We start from the raw sequence: 24,264 nt of genomic DNA, 5'->3' as shown, positions 1-24,264 counted from the left end.
CGGGGCGGGCCGAGGCGAACGGGGCGGGGACTCGCGGTGGCCTGCGGAGGCTCTTAGGGCTGGGCCCGCTCTGGAGGTGCGGACACTCGCTGTCGCTGCCGCCGCCGCCTCGGCCTCAGCTGCCTCTGCTGGCCGTCACCATGAACCAGGACCTGCAGAAGGAGCGGGCCGCCGCCAGCTTCAACCCGGAGCTGCTCACGCACGTCCTGGACGGCAGCCCCGAGAACACGCGGCGCCGTCGAGAGATCGGTGAGGGCGGCGGGCCAGGCCTCCTTCCTTCCCCGAGCAAAGCTTGAGACTCCCTCCGGGAGGAATCGGGGGACGCTGTAGGGCGTAGGCCGCAGCCTCTGGCCCAGCTTTAGGGGAGCCTGGACCCCCATTTCCAGGGGCGGCTCTGGCGGGGGGAATCCCCTATAACGAGAGGGGACCTGTGCCCGTGAGTCTGAAACCTGCTGTGACCCAGGGAGCTTTAACGGAGCCCTGAATTTCTGTCTTCCTCTTGATATCCTTTAACTCCCTACCAGAGAACCTGATTCTGAAAGACCCAGACTTCCAGCATGAGGACTTGAATTTCCTCAGTCGTAGCCAGCGTTACGAGGTGGCTGTTAGGAAGAGTGCTACCATGGTGGAGAAGATGAGGAAGTTTAACATCGCAGACCCTGCTGAAATCATGTGGTTTAAAAAGTAGGTATGCCTTAGCTTAGATCGAGTGCCTAAGCCCAAACTTCACATCCGCGATCTGCGGTGTCCTTTTTCAGCGTGCTTGACGTTTGAAGACTCGAATTGGCATATTTTCACGCCATTTTAAAGTTATCTGTGTCGAAAATAATGTTTACTTTTGTATTTAAGCCTTTGAAAGGGATGGCATTTGTAAGAAGTTGATCATGGAAATGCTATAATTTTCTATCTCAAGAATCATACAAATTCGGTCCAGATGTCTCAATTTTGAGAGATTTAAATACAGAATGACTTTGCTTTTTGTAAGAAGGAGGCCTGCTAAATTTAGAAGCTGCATTTGGAAGGATGTTTTCAGTTGCAAGGACCAAACATTAAATATTTTGGAGCAGTAACAGGTCGTATTTTCATATGCGTGTAGATCTTGAGTTTAAAATAATGGAAGATATGAGTGGAGGAAGAAGAACTTTAGTCATACCTTAGAATGAGTATAAAGTATTCTAAGAACCCAGCATTGTTGAATCTGGTGATGGTATTTAAATGGCTCCCCTGTCATACAAGACCTCATAAAAACATGCCTTGGTCCTACTGCTGAAAGAGGATGTTCTTTTTTCAGACCATCTGCTTTTTGTTGTGTTTTTAGAAATAAAACACACTTTTTTTTTTACGCTTATGTAAATAAACAGTATAATTATATGATCTTAGTACAAGATTTCTTTGACTTTCAGCATCTCTTACACTTCTCGCTTATTCCTGGGCATTTCCTGTTTTAGGCCTCTACATTTTAGAAGAACTCCAATATTTTCATCAATAAAGAATAAATGGTGTGAATGGTACATATTTAAGAGCCAAGAAAAATGAAATATGTTACAAGTTCTGCCTTTATGTAGCAATAGGCATTCCTCCCCATACTACTGCTGCAAATACATATGGTATATAATTATTTTCTATTTGACCTGGTTATTATTGTCAACAGGAAATGATTTACTCCAGCCCTTAGGACCACACTCAGAACTCCTTTCCATTTTAGTTACAAAAATACAGTTAATTTGGTAGTCCAGTCAGAGTACTTATTAACTTCCAAATGCTTTTTTTTTTACTTTTAAAGTTTGTAACTCATGGCTGTGAGGATATTAAGGGGGAGTAACTCCTAGAAGATTATGTTTCTAATTTTCCTGAGTTTGGTCTGTGAACTTTAAAAAATTAGTAAGATTTTATTCTTCCTTAAAACAACACAAAAGAGGAGGTTTGTTTTGTTTTACTTTAAAATGGCTGATGCGGTGTGTTTCAGAGTTGGTTAGAAGATTTCATGATCTGTGGTGGTGCACAACGTGTAACCAGACTCCGGTGAAGTCACAATGAAATAAAGTCCTTTATGTGAGTTAAAGATCAGTGGACACCAGCCAACTGTTTTGCGTATCATTTTGTATGACACAGACCTCACTATTGGCGAAATACAAAGTACAAACTTTGGCATACCCTTTGACATCTTTCCAGTATTTCTGGGATGTGACAGGGAGATCCATGTATGTTAGAGAAGGGGATTGAAAATTAGTCTTGGCAATTACTGAACGCCATCGATTGTCACTCACACCCATGTCTTATGTATCACTAACAAAGTTAACTATGATGTACCATTAATTGTGAGATGCATCAGATTTCTTAAATGCTAAAATTGGCTGTGAGGAGAAGGATGCTATAATTAATGAAATATAGTAATATTTCTCTCGGGATTTGGGGCATTTACTGGTCTCTTTTACATGCAATTTCTCTATCACAAAATAAAACTCATGAGAGTATGTTGAAATTGACTAAAGTATTAGTAAAGTACTTTGAGATTTCTCAATGAGCAGTGAAAGAATTCATCTCTCCATTCCTTGAGAAAATAAGACTTTGCTGTTTGGGGAATAGGAGTTACTTTCCTAATCCCCTTTCCTGTAATTTTGTCTTTTAACTATACTATTTGCTATGCAAAAACTGTAAAATATTCTTAAAAGTACTTTAAAATTCTGATGAGAATCATTCATGGTTTCTGTTATCCTTATTAGGTTTTTAAAGCTAGTTGCTTGAGAAGCATCTTCAGGAGGGATTAAACATAACTTAAAAACAAGCACTGAGATTTTGTTCTTGAGTTAACTTTCTTTTTTTTTTGCGGTACACGGGCCTCTCACTGTTGTGGCCTCTCCCGCTGTGGAGCGCAGGCTCCAGACCCGCAGGCTCAGCGGCCATGGCTCACGGGCCCAGCCGCTCCGTGGCACGTGGGATCTTCCCGGACCGGGGCACGAACCCGTGTCCCCTGCATCGGCAGGCGGACTCCCAACCACTGCGCCACCAGGGACGCCCGAGTTAACTTTCAAGTGGCTTCAAAAAAAATCTCAGTATGTTTATGAAAACATAAGTATTTGACAGTCTTTATTTTGTGTCATATATTTTTCCCTCTCAGTTTCCTAGAGTTAATTATTGCGTGTCAGTGTCATCATTTTACCAACCCAGAGCCTCCTCAATTCCGTCAAGGGATTGCGAGTGTCTTATATTGCCACCATTTTTAGCACCTAAATTACTGGTTTTATTTCTCAGAAATTCTCGCAGGTTCATTTCCTCCTTTAGTAAAGCATGGTTGTGAGGGAGTGCTGTGGTGCCCTTGCCGTTGAGAGGCCAGTTTCTACGTTTATCTCCTCGTTACTTGTCTCCACTTTAGTGATGAATATGTTTTGCAAAGAGCCTTACTTCTCTTTGTAGTACAGCAGCAGGCAGTTGCTGCGGATTGGTATTCCTATACCTCCTTTCCCCTCTTTCTCTCCTTTCAGTTTAAGGTTTTTTTTTTTTTTAAGGTATTTTTTTAAAATTTATTTAATTAATTTATTTTTGGCTGCGTTGGGTCTTTGCTGCTGCGCGTAGCATTTCTCTAGTTGCGGCGAGTGGGGGGCTACTCTTTGTTGCGGTGCACGGGCTTCTCATTGCGGTAGCTTCTCTTGTTGCAGAGCACGGGCTCTAGGCCATGCAGGCTTCAGTAGTTGTGGCACGTGGGCTCAGTAGTTGTGGCTCATGGGCTCTAGAGCATAGGCTCAGTAGTTGTGGCACACAGGCTTAGTTGCTCCACGGCATGTGGGAGCTTCCCGAATCAGGGCTCGAACCCGTGTCCCCTGCATTGGGAGGTGTATTCTTAACTACTGTGCCACCAGGGAAACCCTCAGTTTAAATTAATATTTGATATTTGTGTGAAAATCATAGAACCTTAGGGTTAAAAAGCGTTTCTGATGTTGACTAGTCCAGGCATTCCTTGGATGTTTGAATCTGTCCCCAGCACCCCTGAAAGGTGGTGGGATGGTTTCAGGGCCTCCCCAGATGTGAATTGGCAGCCTACCCCCCCCTTTCCTTTAATTCATGCTCTGCTTGTTGTACAAGCCAGGATAGGCTGGCGGTGACATTGCTTCCAATCCATCCCTTGAAAAGTCATGAGGGTCAGTTAGGTGGTACTTACTTTGTACCCTAAGCTCTTTTTTTTTCTTTTTTTAAATAAATTTATTTAGTTTATTTATTTTTGGCTGTGTTGGGTCTTTGTTATTGCGTGCGGGCTTTCTGTTGTGGCGAGCGGGGGCTACTCTTCCTTGCGGTGCGCGGGCTTCTAACTGCGGTGGCTCCTCTTGTTGTGGAGCACGGGCTCTAGGCGCGTAGGCTTCAGTAGTTGTGGCACACGGGCTCAGTAGTTGTGGCTCACGGGCTCTAGAGTGCAGGCTCAGTAGTTGTGGCGCACGGGCTTAGTGGCTCCGCTGCATGTGGGATCTTCCCGGACCAGGGCTTGAACCCATGTCCCCTGCATTGGCAGGTGGATTCTTAACCACTGTGCCATCCGGGAAGCCCCTGAAGCTCTCTATATAGATAGATCTGACAGAATAGACCCCTAAAAAATCTACAGCACAATGTAGCCGAGGCTGACTAGTGTACGTAACTCGTATTTTGACCATCTCACAGATTCTCTTTCGTGAGAAAATCGTTGAAGACTGAATTTCATTATGATTAGAGTTCGTTTAATCTGGAATAATTTTCAAAGACCGTTTGTGATAAATTTTTAACACTCACATTACCTACTTAGCCGTTTCTAAGCTCTGAAGACCTTTAGAGATGTGTGCTTTGGCCCCAGAACGTATATGTACTATCCTGGACATTTGCTTCAGTTACTAGGGAAAGATAGTATAAATTATTCTTCTTTGGGACATTTTGTTAACAGGTCAACAAATAAGTGTTCTGTGGAGTGTCTTTTGATTTTCAAAACAAGTAAAACCTGAAAATAATCCAAAAACAAATAGGCAGACCCTCCAAACAATCAAACCAACAAATAACACCAACAGTATAATAAACAAAAGGGGGTTGAGGCTAAAACATGGTAGAATTTGCTTCCTGTATTAAGTATGAAATTCAGAATTCTGGCCCTGAAATGACTAGGGGGAGAAGCGATTCAATTAGATTCTGCTGTTGGCTTTTTAGGTAGTAAATGATAAATATTAGTCTTAATTTCCTAAGAAAGAGGTTTAAATTTTTCTAACCTTCATCCTCAGGGCCACAGCCATCTGGCAGGATTGGTAGTAGAATGCAGTTTCCAGAGTAAGGCTGAGATCCTTTTCTTTTCTCTCCCGTAGACTACATTTGGTCAATTTTGTGGAACCTGTGGGCCTCAATTACTCCATGTTTATTCCTACCTTGCTGAATCAGGGCACCACTGCTCAGCAAGAGAAATGGCTGCTTTCATCCAAAGGACTCGAGATAATTGGCACCTACGCCCAGACGGAAATGGGCCACGGTTAGTCCACGTTTGAGGCTCAGCGGGTAACCCACCTCAGGACTTCAGTTAACAAATGACTCCTGGCAAAACAAACAAACAAAAATGACTCCTGGCATTTGACTTTTTTCTGCTGCTACACATTTGGGATTTTATTTTTAAATTGTTAAATCTTAAATAAAATTCAGCCTCTTATTTTCTGATAGTTTCTTTCCCCTTAAACTGGTCCAAGACTCTGGCCTGAAGCATCTGTCATTGTTATTTTTTAAGGCTCGTTACCGTTGCTGCATACATCCGTTAAAATGGGTGTTGAGCAGTTTGGAAAGATGGGGTTGAAAATACTGCAAAGCGCCCCATTGTATTGGTGTCTGATTAAAGACTTAGTTGCAAATTCTTAAGAGCGTTCATGCCTCAGCAACATCTGGAAGATGCTCTGCTTTAATGAAGTTAAAGATGTGGATTTTAAAGGGGCAGAGGGTTAGAGTGGTGAAGGTTGTGAGATGGTTTGGGAAAAAGTCCACGATGCTCTTCATTGCTTTTTATTCATTTTTCTATTCATGTTCATGGACTTTATATTACCAGTAATTCTTGGTTAAATTGTTCCTAAAAACCTGGCTACTTTCAAAAAGTTTTGTGTTTAGTCTTGTGAAACAGGTTTGTTTTCATAGATGAGACCACTGACAGGTTTGAGTGTCTTGGAATTTGAGCTGCCCGGTTCATAATGCTTCCCTTATGTAAATAAAGGAAAGTAAAGAAAAAGAATGAGAAAAGGATGCAGATATCAGGAAGACTTCATTTTTGTGTTTGATTTGGTGCTTTTTGGTTTGCAAATTGGTTTAAGGAAATGTTCTTTCCCATAATGCCTGTGGGAACTGCAGATTCTGGTCATGGTACAGTTTTATGAACACCCTGCCAAACACCCATGGCCATCTTCAGGATGGTCAACACTGAGATGACAGGCCTGAAGGAAGGTGTCCTAACGGAAGGAATATCACATTCCTACAATGTTCCTCTCTTGGAGTGTGTACTCGTGTTTTGTTATCTTGAGATAGCTTTGAAATAGGGGGCATAAGATGTAAACTGTTGTGAGGCTAAGTGAGTCTGATCTGTGTATCTCTTGTTGGTCTAATCCTTCTGCCTCTATTTATAAGGTACATTTCAAATGTATATTTGAAGGAAGAGAGGAGGAAATGAAGACTTGAACTTCACTGGTTTGAGGAGCCCAGAACGTTGGACTGAGGTCCTTTGTTGCTCTGGGCGAGTTTGTATTTGTTAGAGTTTTCTTTCCCTTATTCCTTCTAGTTTTCGAATGCTTTTTTGTATTCGAACCAACTCTGTCTCAATCTTTATGGTTTATTTAGAGAACAGAGTTTTAAGATTAGGTCTTGTTTCTTGCTGGAACTTTGTCAGTTCATATTAGTTGTGCTTCACTGACTGCTGTTCTTTTCCAGAGAAGCCAGTCAGTTTGTTGGCTAATTTGCATCCTGTGACAGTACGGTCTTATGTAGAATATATAAAAAGTACTTCAACATCAGTGGGACTGGAAATAGAGCAACTTGTACAGGATGAAGATTTGACCATTTAAATTCTGAGACTTTGGAACATTGGTCAACAGTGATTATCTAAGTGTTCTCACAGAATTGGCTATAACTTCGAGTTTGGGATTCTTTCACCTCTGGGTAGCCGCTGAGAAGTGAGAGACTCAAAATTTCTCAGGCTTATTCCAGAATCCTCAAGAATTTTAAAATTCAACCACTTGCAGAAAGTCTAAGTCACCAGTTTTCTCTCTTCCCTCGAGAATTGTGTCTTCCCTCCTCTAAATGCACACCTGTCTGTATAGGCACACAAGCCCCAACACACATTTGGTCTGTGAGTGCGCGAGCCTTAATCAAAGGCAGAGGCCTGGGCCAAGGAGGGCACCCTCTTCCTGGGGTTCTGGTGTTAAAGGGACAGTCTGGGACGTGGTGCAGGGGTATTATCCTGACCATACGTTTCTCCAGGTCACAAAGCAAGTAGTGTGTTTGGTCTTCACAGGTATTTGATCATTTCATGTTCTGGCCACTTAATAGGAATCCTTCTTGCCTTTTCTATTATTGTTATTGTTATTTTAATTATTAAGGAAAATAGAGCTTACGTAGTACATACTTACCATCCTTGAAGATGGTGGTGCAGATTCTTTGCAAATTCCCATCACTAATACTCAAATGTGAAAATACTCTTCCTTTGAAACTTGAAAAATAAATAGTAAACTCGATTTTGTAAGTCGCTAATCTTTCTCTCCCTGTATCTCACTGCTCTGTCTCTCCGAGAGTCTCCTGTCTTCTTTTTCCAGGAGGGATTGTCTTGCCTTTTGGACTTCCCATGAGACTTGCTCCTTGGGTATTCTAATTTCCCCACTGTCAGTAATAACAATATCAGTCTCTTTACAGAAACTGTGTTCTTTGGGTTATGCCTTTGGAATATCTTTCTCAGAAATGAATTACTACATCTGAAGGGAATGAACACTTCATAGCTTCTGTTGCTCAAGACATGGAACAAGTTTTGATGTACTTAGTGTGCTCGTGTCTCCATAGTCCTATCAACGTGATTACTTTGTTTTTTTGCTACTTTTATATATATCTAAGAGTTAAAGTTTTAATTCTTCCAGTGCTAGTGAGCCTGGATGTTACATGTTTAGCTTACTGTAAACTGGGTTTTTCTCCTTTGCGTATTGAATACATAGAACCTGCATATTGATCTTACAAGATTTTATTGTATCCTTCCAATATTTCTTTCTGTTGCCTCTGTTTGATTAAGCATTTTGGCCTTATGTATTCAGTGCATCCTTCTCTGAATAGGTGTAAGTTTTCTTTTTCCCGTATCTTGGATAATTATCTTCTATTTTATTCCCTTTTTTGTTTGTTTGATTTGTGTTTAATGCTTTGACTTGTGTATGATACAGAGATGAGTGAACCCCATACTATTTTTATGTTTATTAACTAGTAGCTCTTTCCCCTTGTTATGTTCTTTCTGGTTCATCTTAGAGTTTTGTAATAGTTTCAGTTTATTTATGGAACCTTAAATATATTACATTAATTTTTTTCTTTATTTTTCTCCTAGCATCATAAGCTTGGCTCATTGTTGCTTTTTAAGATATTTAAAAATCTGATAGAATAAGCCTACTCTTGCTATATTTCAATTTATATGTATTTGGTGTCCTTGCATACTTATTCTCCTAGATGAATTCTGATCTCAATTTGCCAAGTTCGAAAACATATCCTGTAGGAATTTAAAACCCATTACCTTAAATCCCTGTATTTTCTTGGGAAGTATTAATCTTATTTAGTCCTCTCAGCCAAGAATTAGCAATTTCTTTCCTATTGTCCATTTTCATATCTTTTATTCATCCTATTAGGCATTTATATTTTCTCTTAATTAAATCTGTAATATTCTGAGCTAAATTACTTAACAGATTTTTAAAATATTTTGTTGCTGTTATAAATCACCTTTCTCTTTACCAGGGTTTTCTATTTGAATGGTTCTAATGGATAAGAATGAGTGATTTTTTTTTTTTTAATCCTGGTTTTTCTAAACTCATTTATTATTGATGGTGTTTTGTTTTTGTTGATTTCCTAGGATTATAATCATACTGTCCGTGGAGATGCTATTTTGATTTCTTCCTTTCTCATATATTATTAATCTAATCATTTTGTCCTCAGTATTGACTGCTAGCCTTCCCAGCCCTGTACCATGTAGGAGAGCCTGGGAAGGCCTTCTGGTGTTACGGTTTTGAAAGAATCGACTCCAGCTCTTTACCAAGCAAAATGTTGGTGCTTTGCAATTTTAAAATAAATTAATTAAAAATAATATATGATCTTTATCATGCATAAATGGTATAGCAAATACTTGATTTAAATCAAAAACTATCCAGGTCACTTTCTCCTTGTAACATTTCTGCATTTCATCCACTTCTGAATAATCCTTATCCTAGTCACAAGAGACATTTTTCTCCTGAAAACATTTTCTTGCTTCAAGACAGTTTCTGATTATAAGTAGTTTTACCCCTGCCCTCCTGAGTGTACTCTGTGGTAACCCTTGGTGCCCCTCATTATTCCCGAATACACGCCCACCCATGACGAGTCTGATGGGCGCCTCTGAATGGCCTCTCCTTCACCAGGAATCGCTCTGGTTTCTAGTCATGGAAAGTAGCCTCTCAGCACCGTGAGTGGCTGGCCCCAGGCCACAGCTTTCAGTCCTACTTCAGAGTTTTCTTCTTTTAGCTCCTAGGCGCACATTAATTTTTCTTCCTACACATCATTCTTTTAAAAACAGCACAGTTGACATTCCTGTCTGTGTGTGAAAAATACTCTCTCATCCCTGGAATGTGTTTTTCCAGGGATTTCCACTTTTTTTCTTTTTTTTAACTTTTTATTTTGAAATGATTACAGATTCATAGGAAGTTGCAAAAATAGCACGGAGACGTCCCGTGAACCTTTCACCCAGTTTGCACCAGTGGTGACATCTTACAGGATTTCCACTTTGATGCTTCCGAGTCTAGCTCTGATTTTGGCAAGTCTTTCTAGTGTCCCCACTGTTGTCCTCAGCCCAGGTTGCACTAGAAGACGTGATTAGGAGATGAGATTCTTGTCCTTGTTTTGCCATTATCTTTTTGACCTGAAGACACATAATTCACCTCAGCTTTAATTTCTCTGTAAAATGAGGAAGTTATTCATGCATTCTTCAATCTTTATGTAATTGGTTAGCTGAAAGCTCAGCCCACCCCCCCGCCCTCTTTGGAAGACATCACATGTCAGCCCCTGCCTAGAGCACCCTGTCCTGATTATTCTCCTCCTCAAGTGGAACAATTGGAGAAATTTTGAAACTGAAATGTTTAGGCTCATTTCTAAGATAATGAGCACAGTAAGAGTAACATAGAATTGATTAATTTTGAGGTGGAAGTTAAATAAAATGCCAGTAGCATGCAACAATACAAAGCCATATAAAACTATTTCCTATTAGAAATAAATTCACATAAAAGTCTAAGGCACCTGCAAATTTTAAATGGAAAAGAATGACTTTAGAAAGTGGATTTAAAATGACAACTAACATGTTTATTATCATTTGTGATAATTCCCATATAATTGTAATGGAGAGCTTGTTATGCATGAATCTGTTATTTGTAAATGTTACGGTCTTCACTAAAAATCACATGTCTTTTTATTTCTGAAATTAATTATTGGGATGAAGAGCACTGTCAGTGTTTGTATTACATTGTTTCAGTAGCATGTGGCTGGATATTTGTGATGGATCCAAATGAAATGACCAGAATTATGTGAGGAATGTGGATTAATGCTGGATGCTTTATGGACAAACAGAAAAGATTCCAGCATAGAAGCATTATTGGAATTAGATCCTGGAGAAACTTTTGTCCAAGAGAACCACTGTGTTCTCCTGTCTCAACTTTTCATTAGACTAAATAAGTCACTGTACAACTTAAATTCTCCATTCCATCCAGCCTTTTCAGGTTTTTTATTTACTTTAATTGCAAGGCTCGAATCCTCCGCCTTGCGCACATGGTCTTGTGCTGCACAGGCTTTGGCATCGGTAGCCAATCCCTACCAAGGTTAATTAATTTTAGAGATGAGTAGCCTTAGAAAATACTTCTCGCCAACATAAGAAAAATGGAAATTGCTAAGAGTTATAAAGTAATACAGACAGGGCAGTGCTCCCATCCATGATAAAGTCCACCCATTAATTCATACTTAACAGAAGGGTTTTTTTTCTCCTTCCCTTGCTCTGTTTGTTCAAATTGCTGATTCTCTCACACCTGATGACTCTTCTCTCAAATGCCCATCCTTGGTATTTCTTTGAAGCCTTGTGCACCGAGGGCAGTCTGGGCCTCTGGATCTTCACTTGGGCATGTTCCTGCCCACCTTGCTTCACCAGGCAACCGAGGAACAGCAGGAACGCTTCTTCGTGCCCACCTGGAACTTGGAGATCATTGGCACTTATGCCCAGACAGAGATGGGTCATGGTACGGTGCATTCAGTCTACCTTCTGGGTTGGGCGGGGCTCTTCGAGCTTAGCATGCATGGAGTGTCCACCACGTGTCAGCAGTGGCATATCCACGTGCTGTGTAAGATCTGTTTAAATGCAGTCTTTCTGCAGCGGCCAGGGTTTTCACACATATAAGTCTCGGCATAGACAATGCTTTGGTCGGTGGAAATAAAAGCTTATATTATCACAGACATGCTGATTGATTATTCATGGTTCCCCTTCAGAAGGTCAAGAATTACAAGTCAAGCCTTACTTAATAAGTGATTTTTCAAGTTTACTGAAGTTGTATGGGATTTGTGTGTATATAGAGCCTGAACCCATCTCTTTTTCTTCATTACTATCTGGTTATCTTTGCTACTGATACCTTAATGAACTTGCACAGATTGCAGAAGAAATACAGATTAATAGAATGTGTGCTCTTTGACTTGCTGAAGGGAAATGAGTGGCTTATATAACCAAAACATGCAGCATTTTGTACCTTGACATTATTTGTGCCTTGATTCAGTAAATTCAGTAAAGTTCTGAAAGTGGCTTTGGCCACAGTTTAGAAAAAATAAGATAAGTTGTACTTCCGGGCAGTTGATTTCATACTCTGTATGTACTGCCTTTCTGCTTTTTAAAATATATATTTATTTATTTATTTATTTTTGGCTGTGTTGGGTCTTCGTTGCTGTGCATGGGCTTTCTCTAGCTGCGGAGAGTTGGGCTACCCTTCATTGTGGTGCATGGGCTTCTCATTGCGTGGCTTCTCTTATTGTGGAGCACGGGCTCTAGGTGTGCGGGCTTCAATAGTTGTGGCACGTGGGCTCAATAGTTGTGGCACTTGGGCTCAGTATTTGTGGCTCGCAGGCTCTAGAGCGCAGGCTCAGTAGTTGTGGTGCACGGACTTAGTTGCTCCACGGCATGTGAGATCTTCCCGGACCAGGGATGGAATCTGTGTCCCCTGCATTGGCAGGCGGATTCTTAACCAGTGCACCACCAGGGAAGTCCCTGTACCACCTTTTTTTTTCTTTCCATCCCTCACCTGTCTTTTCCTGTGAACTGGATGGGGCTGGAGGTGGTGGCTGTGCCTGGTAGCATCCGTTCCACATTGGTATCTGTGTTTACCATTTGTTTACTTCTGGCTTCTCTTTTCCTACTCAAACATTTCAGAACAGCTGGTCTAGTGTATATTTTCCACTTGCTCCTTATTCCTGTACAACTTCATCTTCATTTGATTGCTAATTTGGCTTTCAGCTTCCGTGGTAAATAGTATTTTAGAGAATTTTCCTAAAACTCGAAGTGGAATACTGTTTGATTCAGTTGTGCATTTGAAAACGTTTTGTCATTACCTGTTCTGTTTAATATGCTACCTCGTTTTCTATAAAAGTTTCTTCTTTGGTGAAAGGAGTCTTAGTGTCTGATTCCTTGATTCCCACACAGGGAGAGGTTGTGGATCACACATAAACTGTCCATTTCTGTTATTTAACTCAGGAGTTTCTAAGTGTTTCACAGTTTAAGTGTTTAATGAGATCTGGCATTATCAAAGCAGTTTGGTAAAAGGTTCTCAGCATTGGCTACAGGATAGTATTACTAGGGAGGGTGTCACTTAGAACATTTTTCTGTAACTTTTTTCAAATAATTTTGGCACGTTTGTATTAGGATTTAAAACACGAATCCCTGTCTGTCTCCATTATACATAAAATGGAAACTCTTCCTAGTCACACTAGTGAACCAGCCAAGAATAAGTTAAGGCTTAGTGTTGAGTCTGCAGGGTGAACTTGGACCTTATTATTGGACTTTTAGAAATTAAAAAAAGTGACTGTTCCAGGTCTTTTCCGCATAATGATTATAACTTTTTTTTTTTTTTTTTTGGCCGCACTGCAAGGCATGTGGGATCTCAGTTCCCCAACCAGGGATCGAACCCGCGCCCCCTGCATTGGAAGCGCGGAGTCTTAACCACTGGACCGCCAGGGAAGTCCTGGTTATAACTTTTTAAGTTCTTGTTTTCCTTTCTAGCATTCATTCTGAAATAAATTCTCAGTTTACAAGAACTTTAGCCGAGTCTCTTCCTGTCACGTGTTCTCATTCTTTGTTATAATACAGAATTCCAGAACATTGCATTGGTGTGGTAGACACAATACAAATGAGTTGAAATTGGCGCACTAACAGCTTAGATATGCCTTTAAAAGGTCAGTTAACTTCCCTGTTAAATTCGTATCCTGTGACCTTACGAAACTATGATTCTAATCTGCCTTTATTTTACATTTTCTTTTGGTTGATCTAAATAAATGTTCCATGTCCACTGCCACAGAAGTGCACTAAATCAAGTACAGAAATGGAATATCCTTGACATTTGTATTTTCAGCTTAATAGGAACAAATCAGGAAATTACATACTAATTAATTAAGCTTAGGAAATTACGTATCTTGGTTATTAACCATTTGTAGTTCATCTACAGATGTTCTATTGTCGTTAGATTTTGTTACTCTCTGAGATGCTAGAGCTTTAAAGGACTGGGCAGGAGATTTTACCCTGTACCTATTTTTTCCTGTATTCTGTCTGAAGTAGGTGTAATTCATTTTCTTAGGAACTCATCTTCGAGGCTTGGAAACCACAGCCACTTATGACCCCGAAACCCAGGAGTTCATTCTTAATAGTCCTACTGTGACCTCCATCAAGTGGTGGCCTGGTGGGCGTAAGTGAATTTTTTAACAGTTATTGGATGTTTTAAGATTTATTATAACGTGTTTAGAATGTAGAGCTTATATGAGCATATAATTTTGAAATATAGAAAAAGCTTCTTAGAGCTTAAACTATTCTAAGATATTTCACATTCTCTTGTGTTGCATGTTACAGATATTTATATGTTTTACAAAGCGCAGAAAGGGCAGCTATCTTACTCTGCTTTTCATGGTTTTTCATTTAAATATTCTCGTGTGTTAGCATAGTTTCCATAGTCATCATTTAAAGTAATTTAGTTTTCCCTGTTTGGTTAGTCATTTCCATACTGGAAAGCATTTGAGTTGTTTTCAAATTTTTATTATAAATAGCTTTGACATGAAATTTATTTAATATCGTCTTCCATTCTGAGTTATTGTTTTAGGATATATATTTCAGATGAGATTAGTGGTTGAAGGATTTTGTTATTCACGTTATATATTTTAATATGGGATGTTACGTTTTGATAGGAAAAAACTAGCATGCAAAAAAAGAAATATTTCTGGATGCACTAACCAAAAATCTCTTAAAGCAGCTGTATCCCATAGTACTTTCTGCAATGATGGAATATTCTCTGTCTTTGCTGTTCAGTGTGGTAGCTACTAGCCACTTTCAGCTTTTGAGCACTTGAAATGTAGCTAGCTGACCTGAGGGACTGAATCTTTTATTTAATTATAATTAATTTAAATGTAAACAGCCACGTGTGGCTAGTGGCTACTGTTTTCGAAAGCCCTGCCTTAAGGGAGAAAAAGGATGTAATTTAAAGTAATGTTCTAGAATTATCCTAAAAATTTATTTATGTAAATGAATGAAAAATAAGTAGAAAAGCCTACTTTTTAAAAATGCTATCAAATTAACATACTGTACACTTTAAACTTAGACGTTATATGTCAATTATATCTCAATTAAAAATGTGTTTATATATATTTAAAAAATGAAGGATTGCTTTGCCAAAATTCAATGAATTTTAATAACTATCAGCTTAACTGGATTTCCTTCTGAAAACTAGGCATGACACTGTCATAAGAAAAGCTCTCTGGGCACACTTTATTGATGGAAGCTAGTGTTATATTTAACATATGCTTTTTTTCCCCCTCTTTTGTTTCTATGAAAATGTAAAAATGTTTGCTCACTTCCCTCTCTTGTTCTCTTTGATGTTGCAGTTGGAAAGACTTCAAATCACGCAATAGTACTCGCCCAACTCATCACTCAGGGGAAATGCTATGGATTACATGCCTTCATTGTACCTCTTCGTGAACTTGGGACGCATAAGCCTTTACCAGGTTAGAACTGTTCATCTGATGTTGAGGTGAAAATTAAACCAATCACTTTCTTCTGCAAAAAGTATAATACATAACTAAAGAAGAGGAGGGAAGCCAGGAATTCCAGAGCATAAACACCTTGTGACTTTCATCTGCGGTAGGTATTACTGTTGGAGACATTGGCCCCAAATTTGGCTATGATGAGATGGATAACGGCTACCTGAAGATGGACAATTATCGCATTCCCAGGGAAAACATGCTGATGAAGCACGCTCAGGTATATTTAGACAGAAAATAGGAGGAGAGGTATCAGACGGGGATGTCAGTGACTGTTGATAATCACGGGGTTAGAAGGATCTGTTCTTTTAGAAGGTACTAACAGATTTTTACTTCTGAAGCTGCTTTTATTATGACCATGAAATCAAAAGCAGTTGACAGGTATGAAGAGCATGTTTTGTTTTGCAAAACCAGTGGGGCTCAAACTTTAGCATGCATTAGAATCACCTGGAGGGCTGGCTAAACCCTAGAGTACTTGGCCCCCAGAGTTTCTGATTTAGGAGGTCAGGGTGGGGACTGAGCATCAGGTGATGCTGATGCTGCCTTTCTGGGGACCACACTTTGAGAACGACTTGCCTAAACTGCCACTTGGTTTTAACAGAGGGAAGCATCCATCTCATGTTCTTTTTCCAGGTGAAGCCTGATGGCACATACGTGAAACCCCTGAGTAACAAGCTGACCTACGGGACCATGGTGTTTATCAGGTCCTTCCTTGTGGGAGAATCCGCTCGGTGTCTGTCTAAGGCATGCACCATTGCCATCCGCTACAGTGCCGTGAGGCATCAGTCTGAAATCAAGCCAGGGTAAGGGTGGAGTCGGAGATGAGCTTGGTACTGAAGACCTGGCTTGGACCCCATCCAAATATCAAAATTCCCAAATGTGTTGTGGAGAAAGTGCATTTGCTGTAAAATTAGCTAGGATGGCAGTGTACTGAGTCTGAGAACCTAGACTTCCCTTAAGTGGAAAGTTGAGAATAACCACCTAATTATTACTTTTAACCTTCTAAGAAAAACAGTAATATTATTTGAGCTTTATAAATGAAATGTTGAAAACACTGAAGGTGGTGTGAAGATTCTAGTTGCTCCTAACAGTTACAAATCGGGTATAGTGAAAGTGCCATTAAACTTGATTCTCTGTTGTGTTCGTGGACATGGTTTATTCTTACAACTGCCTATTACTTGGGCATGACTCTTTGATAAACTTTTTACTCTTAAAGAAGGAATAAAGAAATTGATAAGAGCAGACCTGCTTAGACTTCAAATATTTAACTCAGTGCATTGGGTCTCCTCAAATTGTGATCAGAATATAGTTTATTCAGCCATCTAGACCCCTTTAATGTTGTCTTCCTCCTGTGAAGTTAATGAACTTTGGTTCCGGAAGTTGCCATGAGATACAATTTTCTAAGATTGGAAAGACTAAGAAAAATATGAAAGTCAGCTAGAAAATCCTGTCCAACTAAGGCAGCTCATCAAGGTGGTTAAGCACGTGGTCTTCTATAGCCAGATACTAGATTTAAATCAAGGATCTGCCACTTATTAGCTCTCTAGGTTCTTAACCTCTCATTTTCTCCATCTGTAAAATGGGGGTAATAAAAGTTACCCTCACAGGATCTTTATAAGGATTCGATAAATTCGTCTTTCAAAGTGCTTAGACCAGAACCTGGCACATAGTAAGCTCTGTGTAGGCATTTAATTTTTTCTCCCCTTTTTTTATATGCTTTAGTGAACCAGAACCACAGATTTTGGATTATCAAACCCAGCAGTATAAACTCTTTCCCCTCCTGGCCACTGCCTATGCCTTCCAGTTTGTAGGCGCATACATGAAAGAGACCTATCATCGGATTAATGAAGACATCAGCCAAGGGGACCTGAGTGAGCTGCCTGAGGTCTGCGTCATGTCTTGTTCCCTTGTGGGCACCCTTCTAGTTCATATTTGCCTATTGGATCATGTCCAGAGAAAATTAAACATTGGGATATCTTGAAAAGAATCCATATATTCTCAAAATATAGAGAGAGTTTTCTAATTGAGAGTGGATCAAAGGTGAAGATGCGTGGGTTTGTTTTTAAGTTTCAGAATTACTGTACCATGTTGGTCATTTATTAATCAAAGGAACTTAAGTGGTGCCACTTTTGCGAAGTAGAACAGTTCAGAAGGGAGTGTGGGAATGTTGCTGGCTCAGGCCAATCAGATGAGCTTGCTTTTCAGTTTACATGGCATAGCAAGTGATTTTGTTTGCTGTTTGTTTGGTTGGTTTTTTTTTGGCTACGCCACGTGGCTTGTGGGATCTTAGTTCCCTGACCAGGAACCCAGGCCCCTGGCAGTGAAAGCGTGGAGTCCTAACCACTGGACCGCCAGGGACGTCCCTGCCAAGTGATTTTGAAAGTGACAAGTGCTGTTAAGTGAGGCTAAGTGTGTCTCATTGGAATGCAGGCTGTCAGCACCACAGATGTTCTGATGGCCTGTGCTTCCCCCTTCAGCTTCACGCCCTCACTGCCGGGCTGAAGGCTTTCACGTCCTGGACGACTAACACTGGTATTGAAGCATGTCGGATGGCTTGTGGTGGGCATGGCTATTCTCACTGCAGTGGACTTCCAAATATTTATGTCAATTTTACCCCAACCTGCACCTTCGAGGGAGAAAACACTGTCATGATGCTACAGACGGCCCGGTGAGAATCTAATTCATGATTTCTCATATGTGTTCTCAAGAATGTTTGAGTCCTTTCCGTTGGTTCTTATTCCCATGTTTTCTCTTCTCATTATATTTGTTCCAGAAAGATGTCATTTTTGCCTTCCATCCTGACCCACGGTTTTTTCTTGGGGTCAGGCTAGTATGAAACAGTTGTCCCACAGCTTAAAGTCATTTCAGGAGTTCGTTTTATTTCTGTTTCACGAGAAGCATAGTTGCTGAAAGCATGTGTCCTGGTGACTTTCAGGTTCCTGATGAAAAGTTATGACCAGGTGCACTCAGGCAAGTTGGTGTGTGGCATGGTGTCCTACTTGAATGACCTGCCCAGCCAGCACATCCAGCCACAGCAGGTGGCCGTCTGGCCAACTGTGGTGGATATCAACAGCCCTGACAGCCTGACAGAAGCGTACAAGCTTCGTGCGGCCAGGTGAGTACACCCTCAAGAGCTGGGACAGGGCCACGGGGGCCTCTGTGGCCAGGGGCTTGATGGGAGAGACGGGAGGCACAAGTCCTAGCAATCACTTCCTTGAGCTCCAGTTTTCTAGTTCTTTTCTTTTTTTAACAGATTAGTAGAAATTGCTGCGAAAAACCTTCAAACTGAAGTGATTCACAGAAAAAGCAAGGAGGTAGCATGGAACCTAACTTCCGTTGACCTCGTTCAAGCAAGTGAGGTCAGCGATGGTCCTCTCTCCCCCTCCCCTTCTCCGTCCTTCACCACCCGCCTCATTTTCTTAGTGCAGAAACTGTATCACTGTTGAGTCTTTTTCAAAGGTTCTTGCACTCTGGTGTTTTCTTTTTTTCTAGGCACATTGCCACTATGTGGCAGTTAAGCTCTTTTCAGAAAAACTCCTCCAAATTCAAGAGAAATCCATCCAAGCCGTCTTAAGGAATTTGTGTCTCTTGTATTGTCTGTATGGAATCAGTCGGAACGCAGGGGATTTTCTTCAGGTATTTTCTAAGTTTAAGTCCTTTTATTAATGTATTTCTTAATTTTTTATAGAAAAATAATTGTGGTTTACTTCGTGGTTGTATGTGTATATATACACGTATGAATAGATTTATACGTACCTATGTAATATCTCTGTTTGCTTGCTTGTTTCTTTTAGGGGAGCATCATGACAGAGTCTCAAATCACCCAAGTGAACGAGCGCGTAAAGGAGTTACTGACTGTGATTCGCCCTGACGCTGTTGCTCTGGTTGATGCATTTGATTTTCAGGATGTGACACTGGGCTCTGTGCTTGGCCGCTATGATGGGAATGTGTACGAAAACTTGTTTGAATGGGCCAAGAAATCCCCACTGAACAACACAGAGGTAAAAAAAAAAAAAAAAAAAGTTTTTTCACGTTTTGAAATTGTTCATTTAAATATTAAGGCAGGAAAGGCCTCTGAGTGATCATCTGTGAAAGCTTTGAAAGCTCTCATGGCCACTTCGGACAGTCTCTTTATTTGAGCAGCAGGTTCTGAAGGGAACAAGGTCTTCCTGCAGTGTGCAGGTTTTTAGTTTTCCCCAACTATTTAGCAACAATTGAAAATTTTCAAATGTATACACAAATAGCATACTCCAGTGCATCTCCCCCGTACCCTTTGTCGTGTTTCAGCAACTGTCTGCTCATGGCCAGTTGCATTTCATCTGAACCTCCCAGCTAAGAATTATTTTGAAGCAAACCCGAGATATCAGATAATTTTATTCATAGATATTTCAGTATGTATCTCTAAAAGATAAGGACTCTTCTTAAAAAACATAAACCCAATGCCATTCTCACACCTAAACAAATTAACAGTAATTCTTTAATATCATGAACTGCTACCCAGTCAGTGTCCAGATTTCCCCAGTTAGCTCAATTCTTCTTTTCTCCCCACTTCAGATTTTTTGAATCAGGATCCAAATAAGATTCAGATAATTTCTTGATTAAAAGTATGCTATTTTATTTTATTTTACTAATATATTTATTTATTTTTGGCTGTGTTGGGTCTTTGCTGCTGCGCGCAGGCTTTCTCTAGTTGCGGCAAGCAGGGTCTCCTCTTCGTTGCAGTACGCGGCCTTCTCGCTGCGGTGGCTTCTCTTTTTGCGGAGCACGGGCTCTAGGCACACGGGCTTCAGTAGTTGTGGCTCGCGGGCTCTAGAGCGCAGGCTCAGTAGTTGTGGTGCGTGGGCTTGGTTGCTCTGCGGCATGTGGGATCTTCCCAGACCAGGGCTTGAACCCGTGTCCCCTGCATTGGCAGGCGGATTCTTAACCAGTGTGCCACCAGGGAAGTCCAGGTATGCTATTTTAAATTGCAAACTCCGTATCAGTAATTTTTTCTCTCCCTTCCCTGCAGGTCCATGAATCTTACTACAAGCACCTAAAGTCACTGCAGTCCAAGCTCTGAAGTGTCTTGAGGACAAGTTCAATCTCCCGAAAGTAACTGTACTCTACTCCCCTTATACCTGTCACACAAATTCGTGTGGAATCTGTATCAAATTTAGAAAAGCTAGAGCAAATGATAAATTGACCCTTTTCTCTTTTTATAAATGAAAAAAAAAAGAACAGATTTGAGATTAAAGGAAAAAAACAGTTGTGTTTTACAAGTGCAATTAACACTGAAAGAGACCTGTTAAGCATTCAGAAAAAGCTTTAAGAAATGCCGTGTGACTTCCATCTGCAACGCTGCTGATCCCGGGAGGCCAGGACTTTTGATAATTCGTAGAATTTAACTACTAAGTAGTTAATTATTTTCACATCTTAATTGCTAATCACTGGATATGCAAGTGTTTTTAAGCAAAGGTATTTTTTAAGTGGGGGTAGAACCCTTCCAAGCTTTCCTGCTAATTGTCCTACCACTCCTGCCATGGGCGCTGGCTAGAAAGCAGGACTGAAGAAGAGGGATTGGGGAAAGAAACTAATCAGGAAACTTGGTGTGTGTGTGTGTGTGTGTGTGTGTGTGTGCGCGCGCGCGTGTGTGCGTGTGCATGCGTGTGTGCTTGATACATTGACATATTTCCTGCCTGCTTGCCCTCCTTTGCTGGTGTATAGTTCCTGTCTACCTGTTCACAGTAGCATTTTTCTAACACGTGTGTGCTTGATACATTGACATATTTCCTGCCTGCTTGCCCTCCTTTGCTGGTGTATAGTTCCTGTCTACCTGTTCACAGTAGCATTTTTCTAACACAAGGATTTCTTCAGCACAAGCTACTGCAGGGTCACTGCCCCATGTGATTAGGAGCTAATCTTCCATTGGAGGGTTTCCCTAAATTGTTGCTCTCGTAGCAGTACAACTCCCTTCGCCCCGACTTCTTGGACAAAGTTATCTCTACATATAACTTTCGGCAACTGATGGGACCTCCAAATCAGTGGTTTTGATCTCCCTCTCTCCCTCTCCCTCTCCCTCTCTCTCCCTCTCCTGAGAGAGATGCAAAAAAGAGGAGAAAAGGAGAGTCACATTTCCTTCTTAGTAGAATAAGGGCAGGAAGAGCTATCAGTTATGGTTACTGTAACTTTGGTGACCATATTAACTAACTTTCCTGGAACAATCCAGATTCCCTCTTCTGTCACTTTGGTGCAAGCTGTTAAAATGCTCGGTGGTTACAGTGTCTGGCCTCACAAAAATAAAAGCACCACTCGCCGCCTCTTACACCCAGGAGTCGCACAGAGAGATCCTTTGACAAACCACGTGTTCTGATTTTTGGATCAGAAAATATAATCATTGAAACTGTGGCTAAAGGATAAATGGAAGTTCCATAGAAAATCCGTTTCTTATTGTATATCTGGCATTATTTTCAGTATGTTTCTGGGAGCTTTTTCTGACTTGCTAAATTGTCCTTTCAGCTGAAATCTAATTTATACAATCATTCTATATTTAAAGGCTAAACATGTATCTCTTAATGAATTTTTTCTTAAAATCAGTGTAAAACAAGTCACTTGATTTTTTGTTTTTGTTAACTCTTTGTGACATCTGCCTCATGAAACCAGTTGTTCTAACATCAGTCTTGAGAATGTAGTATGTAATTCAGTGGAAATGTAGTTCCTATCTTGGGACCTGCCATAAAATCTATCCCAATGGAACGGGTAATAGGAGATAAGGTCCAGCAGAAGAAATACTGTCAGTTGACACAAGCCGTAATCTTTCCACCAGGAGCACTGATTGGTCATTGTGTTAAGACTGAAGTGAAAAAGCACTGTGTTAATCTCATTTGGGTGTATCTTTGACTAGATCAGATTCTGGGAAATAACAGAGAGTAAATTCAAATTCCTTAATATTGACCTGTTAAATGTAGAATAGTTTCCAATTAGGGGTTAAAAATCTTATTCACAGAGGGATATCCATAGTCAGGATCTAAGGGTGTTTGAAATGACACCCACCCAATCCAGCTGCATAGATCTGGGATCTAAGCAGGTTGGAACAGGTGGTGACTCTGCAGAGCCACCTTCAGTCCAGCACCTTGAGTTTCATTTAAAAACAATCTAATATTGACAGTATTTTTATTCACATTGGAATGTTTTGTCTTGAACTTTGTCCTCTGTAATTAAAGAATAAAGATATCGTAAAACCTCACTAATTTGTTACTATCAAGATGGAAAGAACGTGCCACATAACTAAACATAAGTTTAAATTATGAAGAATTTTAAGATGCAGGTGTAGGTAACACTAAACAAAAAAAGGAAGGAGTGAGAACTGCCTAAGCAGATAAGGCTGAATGGGCCGTGATGCTGTCATTGCAGCGTATCTGAGTGCTCTGTCCACGCAGGAGTACAGGTTTCTTGGCTGCTCGTAAGGAAGCAGCAGACCCAGCCTGCTGTCCCTTAGAAGCCAGACTTTGCCACAGATAGGTTTGGTTCTGTTGGGTTCTTTTATGAGCCGTTTTCACAAAGAGTACAGATAAATTTCAACCTAATCTCCAAAATGATGATAAATCTCAGTAGAATTAATGAGATTTTTCTGTTCGATGATACTTATATAAGCCTTTGAAGTTTCATAGAGGTTTTTTCTATTTGTAATGGATGAAGGTTGATACTTCCTCACGTATTTGGAGTTCTACTTCATGCTCTACTCAGTAGATACCGAGGTGTACTTAAGTGTTTGGATATTGGTGACCTCAAAGCACAGTTGGCCCCAAAGCCTTTGGGGGCCTTCACGTTCTTGTCTTCAGAACATAGTACTGCTAAGTAGCAGCTTATCTTCAGAACATTCACTTAATTGCAACATTAACCACATTCAGGTACTTTCTGAGAACTCACTGCTTGTAATTTCAGATGCCATATACCTAGAGGTGTTTAACAGTTCCTAAAGTTACCAATGTTAGATCTTAATTCTTGGATTCTCGTCAGTGCAGGGCATGGTCGGGGAAATATATCCTGGTTCATCATCCTCGAGTCCTCTGGGGAACAAAAATTCCTTAGACGATTGACTGTTGGTCAAAGTTCCTCCTACCCCTTTCTGAGTTTTTTCCATCCATCCTAGTAGAAAGGGAGAGGATTAGATGCAGATGGCCTGTAACACCCACTAATCTTTTTATACATGTGGAAGGAATTATAGCTTTTCTTCGAGCAGTAGCTCTGCTGCAGCTGGAGAGAGGACCAGTGCCAGGAGAATGATGATTCTGCTTGAGAGAAGAGTTTTTTTGAGTCTCCTCAGATAAAACTTTTGATCATTTTCATGGAATAACAAAGAGATCATCTCAGCTAATTGAATATTTACTGATCCATTCCTGGAGGATTAGACCAAGTCATTGTAAATGATGAAAATGTATTTTCATTTTAAAATATTGGTGTTTTGCTTATAGTTGTCCAAACTAAAACTTTCAGTACCTATTTTTGTGGTCCATGATAGTAAACTTAGAAACATAAGGAAATTTTAGAGTTACTGGATGTTAGCTGTTGCAGACCTGCAAATTCCTAGATTTGAAGGGATTTTTGATTTTGATTTTGCCTTAAATTTAAGTGAGCCACTGATTATCTCTGGAAGATCACGGAAAATTGGGAGGGATTTTAAGAATTCCAAACCAGAGACTTCCCTGGTGGCACAGTGGTTAAGAATTCGCCTGCCAGTGCAGGGGACATGGGTTCGAGCCCTGGTCCTGGAAGACACCA

At 40.5% G+C, this 24,264-nt stretch overlaps 1 protein-coding gene across 4 annotated transcripts; it reads left to right on the top strand.

The window, feature by feature from the left end:
• Positions 1–26: 26 nt before the first annotated feature.
• ACOX1 (acyl-CoA oxidase 1) lies at positions 27–21,215 on the top strand. 4 transcript variants are annotated; one of them, XM_082861089.1, is made up of 14 exons: positions 27–249; positions 525–684; positions 5,313–5,473; positions 14,058–14,165; positions 15,352–15,471; positions 15,612–15,727; positions 16,141–16,310; positions 17,230–17,392; positions 17,985–18,175; positions 18,443–18,622; positions 18,761–18,866; positions 19,000–19,143; positions 19,302–19,508; positions 20,516–21,212. In XM_082861089.1, exons 1-14 carry the CDS (start codon positions 141–143, stop codon positions 20,564–20,566), a joined length of 1,986 nt encoding a protein of 661 aa, XP_082717215.1. In that variant the 5' UTR covers positions 27–140; the 3' UTR covers positions 20,567–21,212. The 4 variants fall into 4 exon arrangements, with proteins under 4 accessions (XP_082717215.1, XP_082717212.1, XP_082717213.1 ...); XM_082861087.1 differs by lacking the exon at positions 5,313–5,473 and adding an exon at positions 11,305–11,465 and having other exon boundaries at positions 29–249; positions 20,516–21,214; XM_082861088.1 differs by lacking the exon at positions 27–249 and adding an exon at positions 11,305–11,465 and having other exon boundaries at positions 570–684; positions 20,516–21,215.
• Positions 21,216–24,264: the final 3,049 nt, after the last annotated feature.

This window comes from Leucopleurus acutus (genome assembly GCF_964270905.1).
Source record: "Leucopleurus acutus genome assembly, chromosome: 19".
NCBI classification, from domain to species: Eukaryota; Metazoa; Chordata; class Mammalia; order Artiodactyla; family Delphinidae; genus Leucopleurus; species Leucopleurus acutus.
This window is presented reverse-complemented; position numbering and strand designations above follow the sequence as displayed.

Bases quoted from the DNA above. Each gene is read 5' to 3' on its own strand.
- ACOX1 (XM_082861086.1), top strand. From the start codon at position 141: ATGAACCAGGACCTGCAGAAGGAGCGGGCCGCCGCCAGCTTCAACCCG. The intron at 14,166-15,351 runs GTAAGTGAATTT...TTGATGTTGCAG, and splicing joins CAAGTGGTGGCCTGGTGGGC to TTGGAAAGACTTCAAATCAC. The intron at 17,393-17,984 runs GTCTGCGTCATG...TTCCCCCTTCAG, and splicing joins ACCTGAGTGAGCTGCCTGAG to CTTCACGCCCTCACTGCCGG.